Source organism: Pseudonaja textilis, chromosome 4 (assembly GCF_049901715.1).
Source record: "Pseudonaja textilis isolate UNSWEBS1 chromosome 4, rPseTex1.2, whole genome shotgun sequence".
NCBI classification, from domain to species: Eukaryota; Metazoa; Chordata; class Lepidosauria; order Squamata; family Elapidae; genus Pseudonaja; species Pseudonaja textilis.
The window spans coordinates 9,384,664-9,407,683 of NC_141993.1; the positions used below are offsets into that span (position 1 = coordinate 9,384,664).

The following is a 23,020-nucleotide window of genomic DNA, read 5'->3' on the forward strand; positions in this document are numbered from 1 at the left end:
GTCAAAAGTTTGGTCGTTCGGTCGCTAAATTGTGCCTGACTCTTTGCAACCCCATGGACCACGTCACCCCAGGCTGCCCCATCCTCCACTGTCTCCTAAATTTACCCAGATTCATATTCATTGAGTCAATGACATCATCCAACCGTCTCATTGTCTCATGTTGTCTTCTCCTTCCCGCCTTTCCCAACATCAGGGACTTCTCCAAGGAATCCTCTCTTCTCATTTGGTGGCCAAAGTATTTGATCCTCAGCTTCAGGATCTGTCCTTCCAAAGAACAGTCAGGGTTGACTTACTTTAGGAAAGTCAAGAACTTTCTGTAATTATTGCAATAACTAGGATTACAACCAGGCTCCTTGTCTATGTATATTACAGATACTGTACGATTGGAAGACCTTTTCACTTGACACCAATGGGCATTTTTTTTCAGACCAACTGCTCAATTGGAACAGGAAGGTGAGGACAGATGAGGATATTGTGTGGATGTATATTGATTTCTCTTTAGTTGGCTAGAGTAGGATTTCTTAACCCTTAAGTGGACTTCAGCTCCCAGAAATTATGATATTGATGACTCTATTTCCTCCCAAAGAAATGGTCCCAAAGAAGTCTGTAGAGTTTTTCAGCCCTTCAGGTCATGGTTGTCCCTAAGGTGCTTTTTCAGGAGGCAATTGGATTTTCTTGTTTTTTCTTTTCTTTTGAAGACGTTTTGCTTCTCATCCAAGAAGCTTCTTCAGCTCTGACAGAATGGTGGGGGAATGGAAGGATTTGTCCTCCTTGCAGACAGCTGGTCATTTGCATCCTTTTAGAGGGTCGTTGAGGCCACTTGGAGGTTTATCTGTGTCCTCAGGGTCACCTGAGTGGTGCTCCTGCTTCCTGTAGTATGCAATTTTTTTTCCTCTGGAAATCCATTCCTACTTCCACACCATTCAAAGGGCATTCATCCCAAATAGTATAGCTAAAAGTCTGTAGAGATTCTCAGTCAACCAGGCCATGGTTGTCCCAAAGGTGCTTTTTCAGGAGGCCACTGGACTTCCTTGTTTTTTTCCTTTTGAAGACATTTTACTTCTCACCCAAGAAGCTTCTTCAGCTCTGACAAAATAGTGAATAGTCCTTCCGTTCCCAATTGTCCTGTCAGAGCGGAAGAAGCTTCTTCAAAGAAAGAAACCAGAAAGTCCAGTGGCCTCCCGAAAAAGCACTTTTCGGACTTCAAGGACAGACAAACTTTTATTTACTTCAGATGAGTCTTTTTTAAAAGCAAGTTTGTCTTTTTTAAAAGCAAGTTTGGAAACTTTTTTTCAGTTGAATGCTCCCCTTCAACCTATTTTTTTGGGGGGGGGCGTGGAGAAACCACTGGAAATTTAAGAGATGAAAAAATGCAGGGAAGGTCAAGAGTGGCTCAACTAGGTAACTAGGTTCTCTTTTAGTACAGAAAGTGCGACTGAACATTTTGTTCAAATCCAGATTGTTCTTCTTTTACGTTAGAGCCAGAGGTGGTATTCAGCTGGTTTGGACTGGTTCTGGCCTACCGGTAGAAGAAATTTTGAGTAGTTTGGAGAACCGGAAAATATCACCTCTGGCTGGCCCCGCCCACCCACCCCCACTATTTCCTGTCCTATATTCCCTTGCTTTTAGCTCAGCTGATTCGTGCGTTAGAGCAGATTGCCGTGCCTCAGCTGAGCTAAAAAACAGCTCTCCTCACCAGCGCTGACAGAGGGAGGTTTTTGATTGCTGCGTGCGTGAGCGTGCGAAGTGCTGCCTCTCGTAGAACTGGTAGGGAAAAAAAAATTGGAATCCCACCGCTGGTTAGAGTAGTTGGGTTCATTTGGGGAAATCTTCATTTGCCAAACCGAAGCATTAACACCGAAGTTAAGGCTTTCTGAGTTGGACTGTAATATTTTTTGAGTCTGAGTGTCACTGCCATTGAGTAACGCATAGATTTACAACGCCAACATTCTGAGTGTCAACCTTTGTAGTTTCAGAAGGACATAAAAGTGCACAGATCCTATTTTTAAAAACAAAATGCTAGACTTAGCACGTGGGAGCAACCTAATTCCTGATTATCAAGTCCAAATTGAAAGGTCTTCTCGCTTCCTCCCGCCTCCCAAGCCGGGGATTTCCCCTTTGCTAAATCTCTTCCTTTGCTGATGGTTCTAGCTATATTTTTAGATAGATGGGACTCGACTTTCTTCTCCTGCTGTTGTGGATAGTACAGAGACCCCAGAGGAATTTATTCCCAGTTGATCCAACGAAACAGGAATGCTCCAGAGGTGGAAGGTTCAGGTGTCCTTGTTCCTCAACTTTGGGAAATAAAATTTGCCTTGCAAGGAAAAATGAGATGGGAAGGAAACCAGGTATCATGGAATATTTCGGGCTTTGCTGGGATGGCCAGGGATAACACTGTGATGACCCGGGACAAAGGCACAGTCAGCTGAGGGTTCAACTTCCCCTTTAATGCTCCACCTCATCCTACACTGAAGCCAGCCACCTTCAGTCCCCCAAAAGCCAGTAAACAACAAAGGAAGTCCAAAGAGAAGGTGCAAGCTCCAGATTCCAGGTATATAAAGGCCAAAGGCAAGTCCGCAAGGCCAAAGGCAAGAGCATGAATCAAACCGCAGGGGAGTGTAATCCAGAGCACACAATTGTTCCTGGCAAAGACTAAACTCCCCACGGCTTCTTCTTAAGTCACTCTGTTCCAGGTGTTCCTTGTGAGGAGGGGTGGGGGAGGTGACCTACTCTTGAGTCGCCTCACAGCCCTTCTCCGGGCTTGCCTAAGCTCTACTTTCCATGCCCTTGGATTGAATGGAAGAGGCAGCTGTTTCTCATCAGAGGGGATCTACTGCCTATCAGTCCTGCTGCCTGTCAGCAGCCGATCCTCCCCTGTCTCTATGTCAGTCAACCACCTTCCCCAATGCCTGAGGGCCTCGGACAACATCATCCTCAGACTCTGGCTTCTCCAAAGATGCCAAGGTGGTGTGTCATCCCTGTTAGACCATCCTGGTTCCAACTCCTCCTCCTCCTCCTCCTCCTGACTGGGCTCCCGTGGGACCATGACACTGTGATTTCTGTTCAGACAGATCAGCAGTGGAATCCTACCTGTTCCACTACCAGTTTGGTGATCATGCACACACCTAATGCACCTGTAGTTTTCCCCACACCAGCTGAGACCTGCAGCACCAATCAGCTAAGAGAATAAAGAAGAGAAAAAGTACAGGGGAAAGTTGGAAGACCGATCCTGTATTTTTCTTTTCTTTCTCCTTTCAGCTGACTGTCAGTTGCTGGGGATTTTTTTACTACCAGTTCAGCTGAACCAGTCCAAATCGGTAGCATACCACCATTGAGACAGATGCAACAACTACAACACACAAGCTCATGAGGTTTACAACATAACACCAATACTTACTGCAACACCAGCAGTACCAAAAGGGCCCGGAAGAGTTAAAAAGATGTGCAGTCTTAACGATTAATATCCTTGAAGTCGCAGGTTCAATTTCTGTTTGTTTGCTTTAATTTATTGCCTTGGAAGCATGCATATTTGCACAGAAAGGAGCTCAAATATTAAAAATTAATTATCTGCTTATGCATGACCTCCTATCATCATTCCTGCACATTCAACGTAGCTTTTAAAAACATAAATTTCTTGTCTATCAATCATTTCCGTCTCCAGGAGAACTCTGAAAACAGCAATTCATTTCTCAGGAACTTGGTGCTGAATAATTCAGTTTTTGCTGGCCTTGTTTACTCTTGTAAAGAGGGTTCTTTGCTGTATTATATATTACCTTCGCTCTGACTCCTGCCCAGTCCTGGACTGGCAGCTGACCTCAAAGCCAATTCTTCCAGGAATAATAATAATCTGTTCACCAACAAAGTGAAGACACAGCTGCCATTTTTTTAAGCTGCTTTTGGCCTTCACATGCTTTGAATTATTCCCAGGAACCTAGGCGGTTGCAAGCATCAGCATAATATAGATGCAGGACTTTTGCAATTAACAGGAAGAAATTTGTCAATGTGCAGATTTTCTAAGTGGAGTCCTAGGTGCCTATAATCACTGCCATAATCTTTCAATTTCAGTGTTCAGATCTTGATACATTGCGTTCTTCTCCAACTCTTTGTCTTCTATTCTACACTGCTCAAAAAAATAAAGGGAACACAAAAATAAGACATCCTAGATCTGAATGAATGAAATATTCTTATTAAATACTTTGTTCATTACATAGTTGAATGTGCTGACAACAAAATCATACAAAAATTATCAATGGAAATCAAATTTAGCAACCCATGGAGGTCTGGATTTGGAGTTACACTCAAAATTAAAGTGAAAAAAAAAAACACTACAGGCTGATCCAACTTTGATGTAATGTCCTTAAAACAAGTCAAAATGAGGCTCAGTAGTGTGTGTGGCCTCCATGTGCCTGTATGACCTCCCTACAACGCCTGGGCATGCTCCTGATGAAATGGCGAATGGTCTCCTGAGGGATCTACTCCCACACCTGGACTAAAGCATCCCACAACTCCTGGACAGTCTGTGGTGCAACGTGGCATTGGTGGATGTAGCGAGACATGATGTCCCAGATGTGCTCAATTGGATTCAGATCTGGGGAACAGGCGGGCCAGTCTATAGCATCAATGCCTTCGTCTTTCAGGAACTGCTGACACACTCCAGCCACATGAGATCTAGCGTTGTCTTGCATTAGGAGGAACCCAGGGCCAACCACACCAGCATATGGTCTCACAAGGGGTCTGAGGATCTCATCTTATACCTAATGGCAGTCAGGCTACCTCTGGTGAGCACATGGAGGGCTGTGCGGCCCCCTAAAGAAATGCCACTCCACACCATTACTGACCCACTGCCAAACCAGTCACGCTGGAGGATGTTGCAGGCAGCAGAACGTTCTCCATGGCATCTCCAGACCCTGTCATGTCTGTCACATGTGCTCAGTGTGAACCTGCTTTCATCTGTGAAGAGCGCAGGGCGCCAGTGGCGAATTTGCCAATCTTGGTGTTCTCTGGCAAATGCCAAACATCCTGCACGGTGTTGGGCTGTAAGCACAATCCCCACCTGTGGACGTCGGGCCCTCATACCACCCTCATGGAGTCTGTTTCTGACCGTTTGAGCAGCCACATGCAAATTTGTGGCCTGCTGAAGGTCATTTTGCAGGGCTCTGGCAGTGCTCCTCCTGTCCCTCCTTGCACAAAGGCGGAGGTAGCGGTCCTGATGTTGGCTTGTTGCCCTCCTACGGCCTCCTCCACGTCTCCTGATATACTGGCCTGTCTCCTGGTAGCACCTCCATGCTCTGGACACTACGCTGATAGACACAGCAAACCTTCTTGCCACAGCTCGCATTGATGTGCCATCCTGGATGAGCTGCACTACCTGAGCCCTTTGTGTGGGTTGTAGACTCCGTCTCATGCTACCACTAGAGTGAAAGCACTGCCAGCATTCAAAAGTGACCAAACCATCAGCCAGAAAGCATAGGAACTGAGAAGTGGTCTGTGGTCACCGCCTGCAGAACCACTCCTTTGTTGGGGATGTCTTGCTAACTGCCTCTGCTTTCCACCTGTTGTCTATTCCATTTGCACAACAGCATGTGAAATTGATTGTCAATCAGTGTTGCTACCTAAGTGGACAGTTTGATTTCACAGAAGTGTGATTGACTTGGAGTTACATTGTGTTGTTTAAGTGTGCCCTTTATATTTTTGAGCAGTATACTATCATCTGGTATTGCCACATAAATTATCCACTCTTTCTTCCTTTCAACCACAGTTAATTGTGGCCCACAATATTAGGAAACCCCACAATATTTTAACCAGGTCATTTTGGACTACTCATTCCACTATATGCTCCCATCAATTTTTCATTTACTGGTCCATGATCATTTTTACCGAAATCCCAGTTGAATCGTTTGGTGACTGTGTTATATTGGTGTTTGTGATCAGTTTCTGCATTCGTTCAATGTTATTGCAAGAGCTGAGTCTATCATCTACTATTTCTTCTGCTTCTTTGCAAGATCTTCACTTTGAATCATTTGATGGTTTTTCAATCATGGTCTTAATTGCATAGCTTGATCTTGTGCAGCCAAAATCAATCCTTCATCTTTTAAAAATGTTCCAATAGTACGCTATTGTCAGGTCCTTATCCCCTTTCCCCTCAATTGCTTGTAGAAATTGGTCAAATTGTGGTGCTTTTGCTTATCAGCATGATCCAGAACAAAACAGAATAAGAGAGTTGGAAGGGACCTTGGAGGTCTTCTAGTCCAGCCCCCTGCTCAAGCAGGAAACCCTACACCATTTCAGACAAATGGTTATCCAATCTCTTCTTTAAAACTTCCAGTGTTGGAGCATCCATGATTTCTGGAGGTAAGGCATCCCACTAATTGTTCCACTAACATTGTTTGTGCTTTTATTACATTATTTCAGTATTCACTTTTTGTTTCCTCTATATTTAGTAAGTTCCGATTTCTAGCTTGCGTTTGTTTGTTCTACATCTGCAAAACAGAACCAGTTAACCAGGAAATGATAGCAATGTTGAGGACCACTTTTAAATTATTTAAAGTCTTGTTACACTGGACCTTGCCTTACATGGTAGGTTATAAAGTTAGTCTACAGAGCTCGAAGGCCTGTATTTATTCATTAAACATTGGACAGAAGATAATTTTTCTAATGTATCTTATATTAGCTGTTGTTAACACTAAGGAGGTTTGCAGGCCATTGCTGAAATGACATAGCATCTTCCAGCCAGCCTTGGGTCAAAAGTAACAGTATAATTTTTCTTGAATTATTCTATTCAAGGTTGAACTCAGCCTTCCATCCTTCCGAGTTGGGTAAAATGAGGGTCCAGATTGTTGGGGGCAAGAGGCTGACTCTGTAAACCACTTAGAGAGGTAAAGCACTGTGAAGCAGTATATAAGTACTATTGCTTGGGAAGGAAAGAAGGAAGGAAGGAAGGAAGCAAGCAAGCAAGCAAGCTGTAGTGGCACAGTGGTTAATATAGTATTGCAGGCTGACTGCCCACAGCCAGGAGTTCAATTCTCACCAGCTCAAGGTTAACTCATCCTTCCATGGCCATTAAAATGAGGACCCAGATTGTTGGGAAGGCAAGAGGCTGACTCAGTAAACCGCTTCATGGGCTGTAACGCACTGTGAAGCAATATATAAGTCCAAGCGCTATTGCTATTTCTGTTACTTCAAGGATTGCTTGGTGTTGCTGTGAAAAGGTGATCAGTCATTAGTAGGGAAATATGCACAGCCTGGGAACTATGAAAGAAAGACTCTCTGGGAGCACCGTAGAAACTGCCTTAGGAGAAGGAGTAACAGGGAAGAGCAACAAAGATGGTTAGGGGACTGGAAGCTAGAATATATAGAGAACACTGGAATTGGGTATGTCCAGTTCCGTGATGGTGAACCTATGGCACGCGTGCCAGGGGTGGTGCACAGAGCCATTTGTGCCAGCACGCAAGCTGCAGGGCAAACTTACCTCACCATGCAAGCGTGCACCTCATGGCTGATTTTCAGCTGGTTTGAGACCTTTTTTTTGGCCTCGCAGAGGCTTGAGGAAGGCTTCTGCGGGCCAAAAATTAGGCCCATTTCTTCCCTTCCTGTTTTTCCAAAAATAGCGGAAATGATGAGACGGGCCTAGTTTTTGGCCTGCAAAGCCTGCAGAAGCCTTCCCGAAGCCTCTGGGAGGCCGAGAAAGGCCTCAAACCAGCTGTGAGGCGCAGTGCAGGTAAGGGGGAGGCAGTGGCAGGTGGGCAGGGATTGTGCGTGCATGCGTAGAGGGTGTGGGCAGGCATGTATTGCCTTCTGGGTGTCTTGCACACAAGCAAGAGCGTGCAAGCACACGCACAATTTTTGGCACAGGAGCCCAAAAAGGTTAGCCACCACTGGTCTAGTTCGATGAAAAGTAGGACTAGGGGTGACATGATAACAACGTTCCAATATCTCAGGGGCTGCCACAAAGAAGAGGGAGTCAAGCTATTCTCCAAAGCACCAGAAGGCAGGTCAAGAAGCAACAGATGGAAACTAACGAAGGAGAGAAACAACTTAGAACTAAGGAAGAATTTCCTGACAGTGAGAGCAATTAATCAGTGGAACAACTTGCCTCCAGAACTTGTGAATCCTCCAACACTGGAAGTTTTTTAAAAGTTGTTGGAGAACCATTTGTCTGAAGTGGCGTAGGGTCTCCTGCCTAGGCAGGGGTTTGGGACTAGGTCCCTTCCAAGTCTATTATTCTGTTAGGGAAATTAAATAAATTCAATATACAGGATATCTACCCAAGACCAGAAGGAAAAAGAGAAGTTGAAGTATAGATGAGAAGATGTGTAGAAGTAAGAAGAAATGGAGGAGAATGAGAAATTGCTGAAGCATTTTCATTCTGTCCTCTGCTATGAATGAGAGCTACGTCAGCTGAATGCGCGTATTAGTGAGTCTTAAGCCTTGAACGGATGACTAACATTAATAGGTGACAGAACTATTCCAATAACTCTCCAGATGTCATCATTATTTATTAGCACAGAACAGATGACTTTGACTGAGGTGACCATGTTAAAAAAAAAAAAAAAGGATTATGACACAGATTTATAACATGTTCCACCATTCTAGGAAGACCTTGTATTGCCTCTTTGTATGAGTATATCTGTCAGTGTTCCAACTAACAAACTCCAAACCAGACAAGCATTTTCTCAAAGTTTCATTTTGTTTATTAGAGTTGTCATATTGGTCGCGGTGGCTCAGTGGCTAAGACGCTGAGCTTGTCAATCAGAAAGGTCGGCAAGTCAGCGGTTCGAATCCCTAGTGCCGCATCACGGAGTGAGCGCCCGTTCCTTGTCCCAGCTTCTGCCAACCTAGCAATTCGAAAGCATGTAAAAAAAATGCATCAGCATTCTGTGTGCCTTTGGTATTTAGTCATGCCGGCCACATGAACATGGAGACATCTTTGGACAGTGCTGGCTCTTTGGCTTTGTAATGGAGATGAGCACCACTCCCTAGAGCTGGAAACGACTATCACGTATGTGCGAAGGGAACCTTTACTTATTGGCACTTCTGGGAAAACCCAAATTTGAGAGTTCTGTGTTTCCCCTGAATTTTCCCAACTGAAAATCAAAGATCCATCCCATGCACCCACCAGACCATCACATGGTCCAATAAAACATCGTCCCAATTAGAGACCTTCCTCCAGACACTCCCATCCAGGTGCAGGGTAACATGTCCTTGACTTTCTGAGAAAGAATGTTGCTGAGTCTAATCTTCCACCTCTCCACAAAATCCCCCCTCCCAAATTCCCAGGCACAAAATGTGACAGCCTCGAAGCTTCCAAGTAAAACGTGGCTTCCAATATCATAATGTTGTTGTTGGGGAGTGATTGGAGAGGCCGGGACCCAGGGACCTGGTGACATTGATTAACAAGGAAAATTTGCTTGCTGTCAGTATTCCAGCGATTGCCCTAATTAAATCATGAGCCTCGAGCCAAACTTTAAAAAACTTCAAAGGATTTATTAGGAGTGACATGCTGGCATGACCTGTATGAAGCCAACTCTGAGAGACGTAATTTACAATCACCTGTGACCCTGTTTTCCTCCCACCCCTCTGGGTGTATCATAATTCAGATTGTCCAACGGAACACATTCATGGGCTGGTTGTCATAAATCATGTTCTCCAATGGAGGATTTTTGAGCCCTGTATATCCGGTTGCCTCAGTTACAAGCTTTGCGAGATAAGCTTGAAATGTGCTTCTGAGCTCATTTGCCGTATGCTCCTTCAGGGTTGCCCCCCCCCCCCCGTTTCTTATGCCCACTTGGAAACCGGCATAGGAATGTTTTACAAGTTGACAGTTGTGGCTTTCTTTTTTTTGCAGGGAAAGTATTGGTGCACTGTGCCATGGGGATAAGCCGCTCAGCAACCCTGGTGCTGGCTTTCTTGATGATCTACGAAAACAAGAACCTCGTGGAGGCTTTAAAGTTGGTGCGAGAACATAGAGGGGTCTGCCCAAACACGGGGTTCCTCAGCCAACTCCGGGAGCTCGACCTCCGGTTAATGAGCGAAAAGGGGAAAGCAAAGGGGGTCCCTTGAAACTTTAGATATAAAATACTCGGATGGTGGCAAGTCTAAGAAGAACAGTTGCATCCCCCCCAGAAATACCTAAATACCTAAACATCATTGCTGTGACGTTTACAGGCAATGTCATGAAAACTCTCTTGTTGGCGATCTCGTTCAAGATTAAAGGTGTGCTGGAAATGTGGTATCTGTTCCATGTTTGATAATGGAATCTCCAGGAATTTATGGCTGGAAGGTGTCGTTGGAAGCATAGAATCTAACTTCCCATTCTCTAAAGGAACTCAAACCCTGCCCATCCTGTGCTTGAATTGTTCAGGAAAGGATCCAGTGATTCCCAAGTGAAACTCTGGAAAGAATTTGACCTGAGATATAGAAAGCAAGATAACACTGGATTGGCTTGTTCCAAACCTGGTGGCAATTCCCTAACGATTCTGGCAAGCTGGGTTTTTTTTGTTTTTTGTTTATAGAAACTTCATATATCAAGGATTCTTTAGACAAGAACCCCTGGGCAATGCTGGGAGAAATAGATGTGTTTTGTTTGGTCTTCAGATGGGTGAATCCAGACACAGGAAGGAGTCATGATTTCTTAGTCCAACGAACTGCCAAAAACCCCATATTTAGGGGTGATGCTGCATCTACTCACCTTTCTTTTCTCCCACAAAGCTATCATCAGTATAGAAAACTAAAGGTAAAGGTTCCCCTCTCATATCCGTGCTAGTCGTTTCTGGCTCTAGGGGGTGGCGTTCATCTCTGTTACAAAGCCGAAGAGCCAGCGCTGTCCGAAGACGTCTCCATGGTCATGCGTCCAGCATGACTAAATGCCGAAGGTGCATGGAACGCTGTTCCCTTCCCACCAAAGGGGTCCCTATTTTTCCACTTGCCTTTTTTACGTGCTTTCAAACTGCTAGGTTGGCAGAAGCTGGGACAAGTAACGGAAGCTCGCTCCGTTATGCGGTGCTAGGGATTTGAACCGCCGAACTGCCAATCTTTCTGATCGACAACCTCAGCGTCTTAGCCATTGAGCCACCATATCCCTTAGACGAGCTAGCTTGGAGGACTAGCTAGTCGTTTATTTTTACCCTTCTTCCAAGAAGGGAAGGGTGGCAGAATTTCTCTTCTTTGTTATCTTCCTACTGTACCTGCAAAGCCGACAGATGTAGCTGTCTCAGGCAGTGTTTCTCAACTTTGAAGACTTCGAGGTGTGTGGACTTCAACTCCCAGAATTACCCAGCAGGGCATGTCTAGGGACGTTTACATTTTACTTTTGATTTGATTTGTCAATCGCTTACAAGGTACAGGTGTAAGAATAAATATAGTTTTGAATACATTAGATACTTATAAGAAAAATAAAAAAAACAATAGGACAGGGACGGTAGGCACGATTGGTGCGCTTATGCACGCCCCACTACAGGCCTCTTAGGAAGGGGGTGAGGTCAATGGTAGACAATCTAAGATTAAAGTTTTTGGGCATGACCAATTAGATTTTGGGATAGCCGGTGGAGCACCCTAATTATCATATAGAAGAGGAAAAGAGGCTATGAAAAAGGGAGCTAATTCTTATCCTGGAGCCTCTTTTTTGAAGTTCTTCTGGATCTGCCAATTTTGGAGCATAAACAAAGGGATAGAATCAAGATCACATGAAGTGTTAATACCAGGGGTGGGTATTCAGCAGGTTCTGACCAGTTCTGGAGAACTAGTAGTGGAAGTTTTGGGTAGTTCGGAGAACTGGCCAATCCCACCCAAGAACCAGTAGTCAAAAAAATTTGAATCCCACCACTGGTTAATACCACTCTATCATGCTTTGTTAAGGCCATACTTGGAATACTGCATCCCGTTTTGGTCACCCCAATGTAAAAAAAGATGTAGAGACTCTAGAAAGAGTGCAGAGAAAAGCAACAAAGAAGATTAGGGGACTGGAGACTAAAACATACAAAGAACGGTTGTAGGAACTGGGTATGTCTAATCTAATGAAAAGAAGAACTAGGAGAACTGGGAACTAGGGGAGACATGAGAGTGTTCCAATATCTCAGGGGCTGCCCCAAAGAAGAAGGGGTCAAGCTATTCTCCAAAGCACCTGAAGGAAGGACAAGAAGCAACGGATGGAAACTAATCAAGGAGAGAAGCAACTTAGAGCTAAGGAGGAATTTCCTGACATTAATCAGTGGAACAACTTGCCTCCAGAAGCTGTAAATGCTTCAACACTGGAAGTTTTAAAAAAAGATGTTGGATAACCATTTGTCTGAAGTGGTGTAGGGTTTCCTGCCTCAGCAGGGGGTTGGACTAGAAGACCTCCAAGGTCCCTTCTATTCTATTCCATTCCATTCCATTCTATTCTATTCTATTCTATTCTGTTCTGTTCTATTCTATTCTATTCTATTCTATTCTATTCTATTCTATTCTATTCTATTCTATGCTATTTCTAATTCCATTCCATTCCCTATTCCATTCCGTTCCATTCCGTTCCGTTCTGTTCCGCCCCGTCCCATCCCATCCCATTCCATTCCATTCCATTCTATTCCATTTCCGTTCCATCCCATCCTGTCCCGTTCTGTCCTGTCCCGTCCCATCCCATCCCATCCCATCCCATCCCATCCCATCCCATCCCATCCCATCCCATCCCATCCCATCCTATTCTATTCTATTCTATTCTATTCTATTCTATTCTATTCTATTCTATTCCATTTCCATCCTGTCCCGCCCCGTCCCATTCCATTCCATTCCATTCCATTCCATTCCATTCTATTCTATTCTATTCTATTCTATTCTATTCTATTCTATTCTATTCTATTCTATTCTATTCTATTCACAGTCCGATCACCGGTTTCACACAGTCTCCCACAGTCTCGGTTTTACTGATTAGCAGCCCCAAGAAATATTTGACAATTAGAAGAAGGGGCACCTCAGGAAAAGAGAGCACTCTTCTTCCTTCTGCCCAGCGCACTTCCCCAGGTGGTGTTCAGTGTGACTAGGATTCAATGCCTTCCACCACGGAGTGAATTGGAGTTTTTGTTACGAGCTCCGTCCACTCAATGCTTGGAGACCCCCACAGGCTCCCCTCTCTTGCTCCAGAAGTCAACACGGCCGGCCCAGATTTCAGACCTGTGGCTGTCGGCTCCTTCGTGTTCCTATCTTCCATGTCTGGCTGAGTTCTTTCTTTGCCATCTGGATTTCTGCAACTTACAGCAAATAACCACTTGTGCTCTGCTATCCCCTCACTTGGCTCTTTGATTGATTGATTTATGGCCTCACTTTTCTTCTGCAGACAAAACTTCCCCAGCCAAGCCAAAAGCATAAATAATTCAACACCAGCGTTTAATGCACCCTGGGTCCAGCTTCCCTAACCTGCTCAGGTCCAGGTGGGCTCAATTATGTCTAGCCCAGAAGGAAGGAAGGCAGGAATTTTTCATCCTCTTAAGACCGCACGACTCCCATCACAACGCTAAACACACACACAAACACACACAAACAGAGAGGCAGCAAAAGCAACATTTCTTCCTTTGTTTAGTACAGGCTTATGAAGTCACTTTTTTTTTAGTTTCGATCTCTAGGTATCAATAATAAAAGTTACCGCTATGCTAGTTAGTTTTAAATGTTTAACTGTTCAGCCTCCAGCCATGAATTTCTAACCTTGTTGGACTTACTTGATGATAATGAAAAAGAACTCTCCTAAATTTGATGCTGAGAGAACGGCCAATCTGTACAACAACAGGAATTATAAGCCATTCTTGGATATTGGGAAGGAAGGAAGGAAGGAAGGAAGGAAGGAAGGAAGGAAGGAAGGAAGGAAGGAAGGAAGGAAGGAAGGAAGGAAGGAAAAAGATAGCGAGAAAGAGAGAAAGAAAGAGAAAAAAAGAAAGAAGGAAAGAGCAAGGAAGAAGGAAGGAAGGAAGGAAGGAAGGAAGGAAGGAAGGAAGGAAGGAAGGAAGGAAAGAAAGCTTTTGAGCTGGACACCAGAGTAGATTAAACTACCTTACAATTTAGTCTGGTCAATTTGTCCATTATATATACATGTAGTCCTTGACTTATAAATGTTCATTTAGTGACTGTTTGAATGGCACTGAAGGAAGTGACTTATGACTGGTTCTCACGCTTATAGCCATTGCAGCATCCTTGCAGTCTTATGATGAACGTTCTTATGCTTGGTAACTATTTAAGCAAAGTCAGTGGAGTCAGGCAAAGCCAGATTCACTTAACAAGGCAATAGTTCACTTAACACATAGGACCAAAAAAGGTCATAAGGTTGAGCAAAAGACATTTAACCGCTGGCTTGCTTAATGACGCAAGTTTTGGGGATCAATTGTGGTCATAAGTCAAAAATTACCTGCATTCAATAGGAAAAAGATTGTCTACTTCCAGGGAAACAACAGACACAAAACACACAGGCAGGTTGCGTAAGATCATCAGGGTGGCACCTATTCCCATCTATGGAGGGAAGCTGTGCGAGAAGGCATGACACAGAATCACAGCAAAAACGAGCCACAACTTAATTGGAGATGTGCGATACGCGACGACGGTGGAGCCGTCGTCTCAGTGTTTCAAAAGTTGGAGAACGCAGCCCAGCTTTAATCCAAAATGGCAGGACACGTGTGATCTTTCAAACTCGATTCCTCTCCTGGTGATTAAGCTAGTAATTGGTGCAGAGACCTTGATTGTGTTATAATCACAGCCAATACCGGAGGGCGTCACTTAATATTCACACCACAACTAGCAGTGGGCTGCAACAAGCAAAATGTATACTGCAGACCTCCGAAATTGGCTCCTGCCTGGTTTGGCAACCGTCCCAAATTAACTTTGTACCCATTAAGAAATTGTGTCTGCAATCAAGAAAAAACTACCACAGAATAGCACAGGAAGCATACTGTGCCTACAAACATTTCTCTTAAAGCTTACATGCTCTGCATAAGGTCAGTGTGACTTTGCACCCCACTAATGTCCCACAAGCTGCCTAGATTTTTGCAATAACTCTTCTGAGAGGCTCGGGTGGCTTTTGCAACCGGAGCGGATTTAAATAGTCTTCTTCCAACTGCCCTGCCAGGCCTGGAAAAAACCAGCTGTGTTAAATCACTCCTATAATCATCAGGCAATGAGTGCATCATTGCAAATTGGCTGGCAATTTTATCCAGCGTGGTGTTGCTTGTTGCGTACTAATTGCACGAGCACAACCTCCCAGCTGTTAGGAAAGCTGGCTTGTGTGCCATTACGGGCAGACCAAGAGTGTCAAACCTGGATTGTGAAACAACTTCGGGTGGAATGAAACGGCACACCTTGGGAAGGCGAGCTGAATGGGTGTTGGAATTCATTGTTGCTATGTATTTCTATGCAACAACTACAGTAGTATTCAGCCAGTAGATGGCAGTATTTATAAGTTTGAATCTATGGTATATACTCTATGTCCGTGATGGCGAACCTATGGCAAGCATGCCACAGGTTGCATGCAGAGCCATTTGTGCGGGCATGTAAGCCCCAGCCAAACTTACCTGCCCTGCACATGAGTGCGCCTCCCAGCTGATTTTCAGCCCATTTGAGGCCATTTTCACCCTCCCGGAGGCTCTGCAGCCTCGGGAGGCCGAAAAATGGGCCTTCTGGAAATACCAGAAGTGCCAAAACGGGCCTGTTTTTAGCCTCCTGAGGCTGCAGAGGCTTCCCTCAAGCCTCCAGGAGGGCAAAAATGGCCTCAAATCGGCCAAAAATCAGGCACATGCATGTGCAGTGCAGGTAAAGGCGTGGGGCACATTGCATTGTGGGTGCCGGCATGTGCGCACATGCACTTTCGCACATATGTGCATTTTTGGCACACCACAACAAAAAGGTTCGCCATCACTGCTCTATGTTGCTTTGTACAGAGTAGAGTTTCCTGTTTCCTGTGACAGGTATGTAGTTGAGGAGTAAAGCACATGGTGACTGTACTCTTTGTTTGCTCTGTGTTGAGCAAACAGTTCTGGGAGTTGAAGTCCACACATCTTAAAGTTGTTGAGAAGCACTGCCCTTACCTGTCTGTGGGCTCCTTCCAGTGACACAACCTGGATATCCCAGGAGACCCTTAAAACTGCAGAGCAGATCAAAGCTTGTCCAAGGCTAATGTGCATCTGCACGAGACAGGAATCAAAAAGTCAAATTGGTAGCCACAATGGCCTAACTCAGGGGTTTCAAACACAAGGCAGGATAGTCTCCTTTGACTCAAGACTGAGAAAACATCTACTCATCATCATCTCCTCCTGGATAAGGGTTGGAGGAGCAAACCCCAGGCCATAACACATCTCAAATCTTCTCATGCATAGCACAGAATGAGTTCACACCACTGTACAGCTGTAGCTAAAAATAAATTCTACTGTGCCGGGTTCAGTTCTCACCTCCATCCTTAATTAACCTGGAGGATTAAAATGGGTTATTCAGCATCTCTGAGAGCATGAATCTGCGCTACACACGTGCATATCCAAATGGGTTGTGACAGTTATTTCCCTAAAAGAGCTGTTGTAGCTACCAAAAATTTGGAAGGCTCCTTCCAGACAGGAAAAATTACCCCCAAACCCCAGAATATTTTCTCCGTTATATTTTCCTAGCTTCGTCCTTTGCTACGTTCTGCATCTCCTGATCTTAGGAAAAGCTGAAGGTACTTAAGATACCCAGATAAATGGAAATAATATTATCAGCAGACTCAATGATTCCCCCTTCAACTTCCTTTGCTAGCGTCTAAGAGGTCAGAAAAGCACACGGGTGTAAATTATTTATACTCAGTGGCCAAACTAGGATATCCCCCTATTTGCCAAAGCACCTGAGGTCAGAACAAGAAATAATGGGTGGAAAATCATTAGAGAGAAGCAACCTAGAACTGAGGAGAAATTTATTGACATTGAGAACAATTTAATTAGTGGAATGAGTTGCCTCCAGGGTGCTCCAACACTGGAAGTTTTTAAGAAGAGACTGGGTAGCTATTTGTCTGAAATGATAGAGGATGCTTGAGCAGGAGGCTGGACTAGAAGACCTCCAAGGTCCCTTCCAATCCTCTTATTCTGTTTTGTTCTGGATCATGCTGATAAGCAAAAGCACCACAATTTGACCAATTTCTATGAACCACTGAGGGATGAACACCCTTTAAATGGTGTGGAAGTAGGAATGGATTTCCAGAGGAAAAAAAAATTGCGGATTACAGGAACCAGGAGCGCCACTCAGGTGACCCTGAGGATACAGATAAACCTCCAAGTGCCTCAACAACCCTCTAAAATTCTGCAAATGACCATCTGTCTGCAAGGAGTTTCAATCCTTCCCGTCCGCACCATCCAGTCAGAGCTGAAGAAGCTTCTTGGATGAGAAGAGAAACATCTTCTAAGGAAAAAAAAAACAGAAAGTCCAGTTGTGTCTTGAAAAAACAAGCACCTCTGGGACAACCATGGCCTGGAGGACTGAGAATCTCTACAGACTTTCAACAGCAACATACTTTAAAGCAGGCTTTTTTTTTTTGTAAATTTTATTGGTTTTTAAAAACAAACAAAAACAAACAAAACATAAAAACATCCAACTTTCTTCCATAAGTATACAAGCAGTGTGTCAGTTGGTTTACAAAATTTTTGTGCATCCATTTCATAATCTCAATTACAGTTACATTGCATAATTGCTCATATTATCAATGAAAAATTGAATACCCTAGTATCATTATTAATCAATCATTTGACTGTAATTTTGTTCATTCATACTTTGCGTGATAACTATAATTTACTTAGTTTATTTTATAACAATTCATATAATCCTCCCAAATCTATCCTAAAAACATTTTGTAGATATAATAATAAAAAAAGAAAAAAAAACATCTTTATATATTCATTATTTTCTAAAATTCTACATATTCCATTATTATATTTTATTATCTAACCATTGATAGAAAAGGTTCCAAATTTTGTAAAATTGTTTATCCTCTTGTTCTCTAATTTCAAATGTCAATCTACTCATTTCAGCACATTCCAATGTTTTCTTAATGATTTCCTCCTGCGACGGTATTTTCTCGTTTTTCCAGTTTTTAGCAAATACAATCCTAGCCGCTGTTAATACGTTTACAATGAAATATTTCAAATCTTTGCTTATATGTATCAGGTAAAATTCCCAATAAAAAATATCTCTGGTTTCAAATCTATATGGTTTTTTTTTTTGTCATCAGATACCTGGCTCATATTATCATATGTGGTGGAGTTGTGCGGATGCTAGAAAATACTGGACTAAAATCCACATGTGGTTGGAAAAAAAGTAGGCATTTTTGTGTCCCGGTGAGGAAAAAAGGGCAGAGGAATCTTTTGATGGACTTCAGGAATGCCAGCTGTAGAGTCTGGTTGACATGCAAGCGACACACCAGCAGGTCAAACGTCCTTCTCAAGGCTCAATTGAGATTCCTGGGTGACTTACATGGATTACGTATGGATTACTGAGATTCTGTAAGGGAAATGCTCAGAATGCTTCTGGAAAGCTACTTAAGAGTTTACTCATTCTGGAGGGACAGCCATCCCGCAGAAAAGCCAACTTGATCCAAATTACCTGAGGATTTTGTATAGGGGTGTGTGTGTGTGTGTGTTTGTACACTTGAGTCCATGTTGATAATTTCTACCTGCCTAAGCAAGACCTTGAAGTTTTCTTGGCAAGGTTTTCCCCCCACACACACAAAAAAGGGGGTTGCCCTTGGCTTTCTAAGGTTGAGAGAAAGCAATTGGCCCAAGGTCATTCAGCTGGGTTTAGGCCTCATAACAGAATAACAGAGTTGGGAGGGATCTTGGAGGTCATCTAGTCCAACCCACTGCTCAAGCAGGAAATCCCATACCATTTCAGATGAATAGTTGTCCAATCTCTTCTTAAAAACTTCCAGTGTTGGAGCATTTACAACTTCTGGAGGCAAGTTGTTCCCCTGATTCATTGTTCTGGGAAGGGAGAGAAGGTGGGAGGGAGGGAGGAAGATAATAAAGATGGATGGATGGAAGGAAGGAAGGTAATAAAAGATGGAAGGAAGATAATATAGAGGAAAGAAGCTGTTCCACTGGTTGATTGTTCTCACTGTCACAACATTTCTTCCCAGTTCAAGGTTGCTTCTCTCCTTGATTAGTTTCCATTCATTGCTTCTTGTCCTGACTTCAGGTGCCTGGAAAATAAGTTGATTCGCCTTCCTCATGTAGGACTTGATCTTACAGTCTCCTGGTTTCTACCCTGGTGCTTTAACCACTACCCATCCTGGCTCTTCCTGAGTTATACTGATGATCTGTTTTAGCTCCGTCGGAGCTGAAGAACTTCATTCAACAGCTTTTCCAAGGTTAGGGATAAACAATGGAAACAAGGAGAAAAGTTGATAATAGCAGACCCCCAACTTTTAAGGAGGTTTTAAAACATATCTTTATTTAGCCTACACTGCAGTGGTGGGATTCATCCTTTTTTTTTTTTTACTACCGATTCTGTGAGATCGTGCTTCGCGCATGGGCAGCATTCATAAACTACCAATTTTAAGCTTCGAAACTGGCCTTGAATTCAACGCTGGTGAGTAAAACAGCTGAGGCGCAGCAATTCTGCTCTGCGGCGCAACTCAGCTCAGTTCAAAAATAAGGAAATAAAATACAGGAAAGGGCTGGTTGCAACTGGTTCTGTGGGCGTGGCTTAGTTGGTGGGTGTGGCTTGGTGGTCATATGACTAGCTGGGCGTGGCCAACTCAATATCACTCACATCGAGGCACGCATCTCCTCGCCTGGCCTCTCATGACTGTGGAGATGCTGCAACAGTCGTAAGTGTGAAAAACGGTCATAGGTCACTTTTTTTCAGTGCCACTGTAACTCTGAATGGTCTCTCCACAAAAGCAAAGTACCAGCAAAGGAGGGGAAAGAAAATTCCAGAAAGGTTTCTGAGACGGGAAATCTAGTTCTGCCAAGAACATAATAAGGGTTAACGGAGAGGCAGTTTCTGTAAGCAACACCAGAATGTTTCCTTCCTGTCTTCCTTACAGGATTAGGCCAGTAATTTCTTCTACCAACCGGTTCTCTGAACTGCTTAGAATGTTAACAACTGGTTCTAGCGAATAGGTGCGAACCTGTAGAATCCCAACCCTGCCCTTAAGTCTTTTCTTTTCTATTACTATTACCTTTTTGGTATTTATACACCAACTGGGAACTGTGGTGATGGATAGTTCTAATACTTAGAAAGACAGGAAATAGTTTTAAAATGTGGATGTCCCTAATATTTATTTCAATTGCATTTTGGACCAAACCAGCCCCTTCCTCCCCCTCTCCCACTCCCCCCCTCACACACACACACGTGCTACCTTGTTTATAAAGGATAAATACATCCTCTAACATTGCCTGAACATTCAAAGCATCTGAAAACACAAGGAGAAATTTGTCATTTTTATAGCTATTGTCCGTTTAATCTTCAGTTACCGTACTTTTTTTCAGTCAGTTCATCTATAATGAGTTTCAGTTTAACGCAGATTGTTGGGGGGAAAAAAAATCTGTCTTGGTAGGTATCTTGCAACTTTCCTGATGAATTTTGGAGGGGCTGTGCAACATTATTGCATGGTGAATTAGACAATTGGATCATGATAGGATTAATTATCACATCATGCCTTAAAGTAACACCAGAGGATTGTTGAAAATTAAATCCAAACCTGGTTCACACTTCGCTGCTGGAGTTTTGGGCCCTGGGAACTCTCCAAAATTTTGGATTTGGGTTCTCACTGTGTTGCTTGTCACTTACACCTAAACACATTTTTTTTTAAAAAATAAAATCTTTCTTGAGATATAAGTTAAACAATTGAAGTTTTGAAATATGTGCAGTTGCGTTGTTCTTGCCCAGATTCTGAAGAGAAGAATACAAAGAATCTGAATGGTGCCCACACTGGATTCTTGGGCAGGGTGTGTTGGGATGACCATCCCCTTGGCTCTCTTCACCATCTGGGACTCTGCATCTCAACAAGGAAAGCTTGTCTAGATGCCAAGGTATTTGCTCACTCATTCTCTGCGAAGCTGTCAAATCCTATAAATTCATCAGTGCATGCTGTCAAAGGCAGACATATGGTTTGCAAACCTTCCAACTGCATTCAGAAGAGATTATAGTACAAACACTTACTTGCTTACGGTTTCACCATTTTAGGCCATCAAGCTGTGCAGTTTAGCAAAGTAGGAACATTTTGCAACTCTGAATTAGTTCTTTCCGGTATCCTGAAAGCTACTTCTTGGTGGTGTAGAACACGAGTGAGTTTTCAAGGGCACATTGACCTCGCTGCCTAGCATGCAACAGAATAAATGGAATTATCACCTTTTTTTGTTTTTCCGATTTTCTCTGCATGCGTAAGACTCTGCCTCCTGGCCCTCTGAGTGTCAGCAGCCTCAATAAAAACACCCTTTTCACAATTTAAAAGCGTCCCACTCAAGCAACTGTAATCCTATATTTTTCCACCCTATTTAGGGAACCAAAAAACTCTTTCACTTTCTATGGGTCTGAGATCCGAATATTTGATTCGCTTTCCTGTCTCATTTTTCCCCCCAATTATTACTATGTTCTAGGAGAGCAACTTTCAGACTTGTGGACATGGCTGGCTGAGGAATTCTGGGAGTTGAAGACCTACAAGTCTTAAAGTTGGCAGGTTTGGAGACCAGGACTCTAGGATAACATCAAGTAATGTAATCAAAAGAGGCATACCCAGGGAGATCGGTTGGGGAACGGTTTAAAAAAAAGGGCAAAGAACTCATTAAAAAGGGGGCAGGCCTTGCCACCATCTTGATTTTTGACCTTCTCTGGGGACAGACATTCATCCTCAAGAAATTAAAACTCTCCCATTTCCAGAATGGGGAAGATTGAAGCTCAAAGGTCTGGAAGAAGGGCTAAAGAGCAGGGCTATCCATGGGACATAGTCAAAAAATTCAGAATAGTTACCATCAGAGGTGATATTCAGCCGGTTCAGACTGGTTCTAGTGTACTGGTAGCAAAAATTTTGACTGGTTCAGAGAACTAGCAAATACCACCTCTGGCTGGCCCCAGCGCCTCCACTCTTACATCTCACCTCTTCTGTATTCTGTTGTTTATTAGCTCAGCTGATTCGCGCTGCAGAACAGACTTTTTCTTTTCAGATGTAGCCAACGCACTCATATTTAGAAAGTAGTAAAAATATGATGCCCAATGCACAACTCACGAAAAGGATGCAGATGACCAGCTGTCTGCAAGGAGTATAAATCTTCCCATTCCCCACTATCCAGTCAGAGCTGAAGAAGCTTCTTGGATGAGAAGTGAAACATCTTCCAAGAAAAACCAGAAAGTCTATGATCTGGATGACTGAGAATCTCCACAGTCACAGGGTGCACAATATTGCTTTAAGTCCTTTTTTTTTTTTTCAAATGGGAAAAATACTTTTATTTAATGTATTTCTGTTCCCCACAGCGAGGAATTATTTGCTCAAGTGGCTGGCTGTGTTTTGCTAATTGTAACACATGTTCATCGAACATCTGTTTCATTCAGGAATAACAAAATGTATTTTCATTGCATCTTCTCCCTTTTCGACTGTCAGTTACTTTATAATTGTAATGTTATTATTTCAGCCAATGTTCGGGCCATTCCTTAATTGTTGCATGTCGTATTTATTTTTAGATTCCTATTATCATTTCTTGGGCCACCTCAAAGTATCAGCAGCACAACTACAGAGTCTCACAGATGCCAGCATATGAAAAAGAGAGAGCCATGCATGCATACAATAAGAATCCTATTTCTGTTTTTCAAAAAATAAAAAATAAACCCCAGAACCATTGTTTGCACACAGCTGTCTCTGTGCTCTAGTGCTACTCTTTTTAGAACTCTCTGGCTGTTTCAAACTTTAAGCACCAATAGAAGAGACTATTTGTAGTTCAAGGTTGAACTGTGGGCTCCTTGGTGCTCTCTGAGCTTGGTTGTTTTCTTGCAGATGTTTCCAACTATGTAAATCATCAGTGCTAGTGATTGTGGAATTTCCCCCTGTTTTTATAGAATAGAA

At 43.3% G+C, this 23,020-nt stretch overlaps 1 protein-coding gene across 2 annotated transcripts in view; it reads left to right on the forward strand.

Annotated features, from left to right (window-relative positions):
• Nucleotides 1-23,020, forward strand: part of LOC113443050 (dual specificity protein phosphatase 13B-like) — a 43,205-nt gene that overhangs the window by 16,511 nt on the left and 3,674 nt on the right. The window contains exon 4 of one of the 2 annotated variants that reach the window (XM_026711011.2): nt 9,845-10,224. The exons of the other annotated variant lie outside the window; for it this stretch is intronic. Within the exon in view, the coding sequence (XP_026566796.1) occupies nt 9,845-10,059 (215 nt within the window). The 3' untranslated portion in view covers nt 10,060-10,224. Of the gene's footprint in view, nt 1-9,844; nt 10,225-23,020 lie in introns of those variants that run through there. 2 annotated transcript variants of the gene reach the window in all.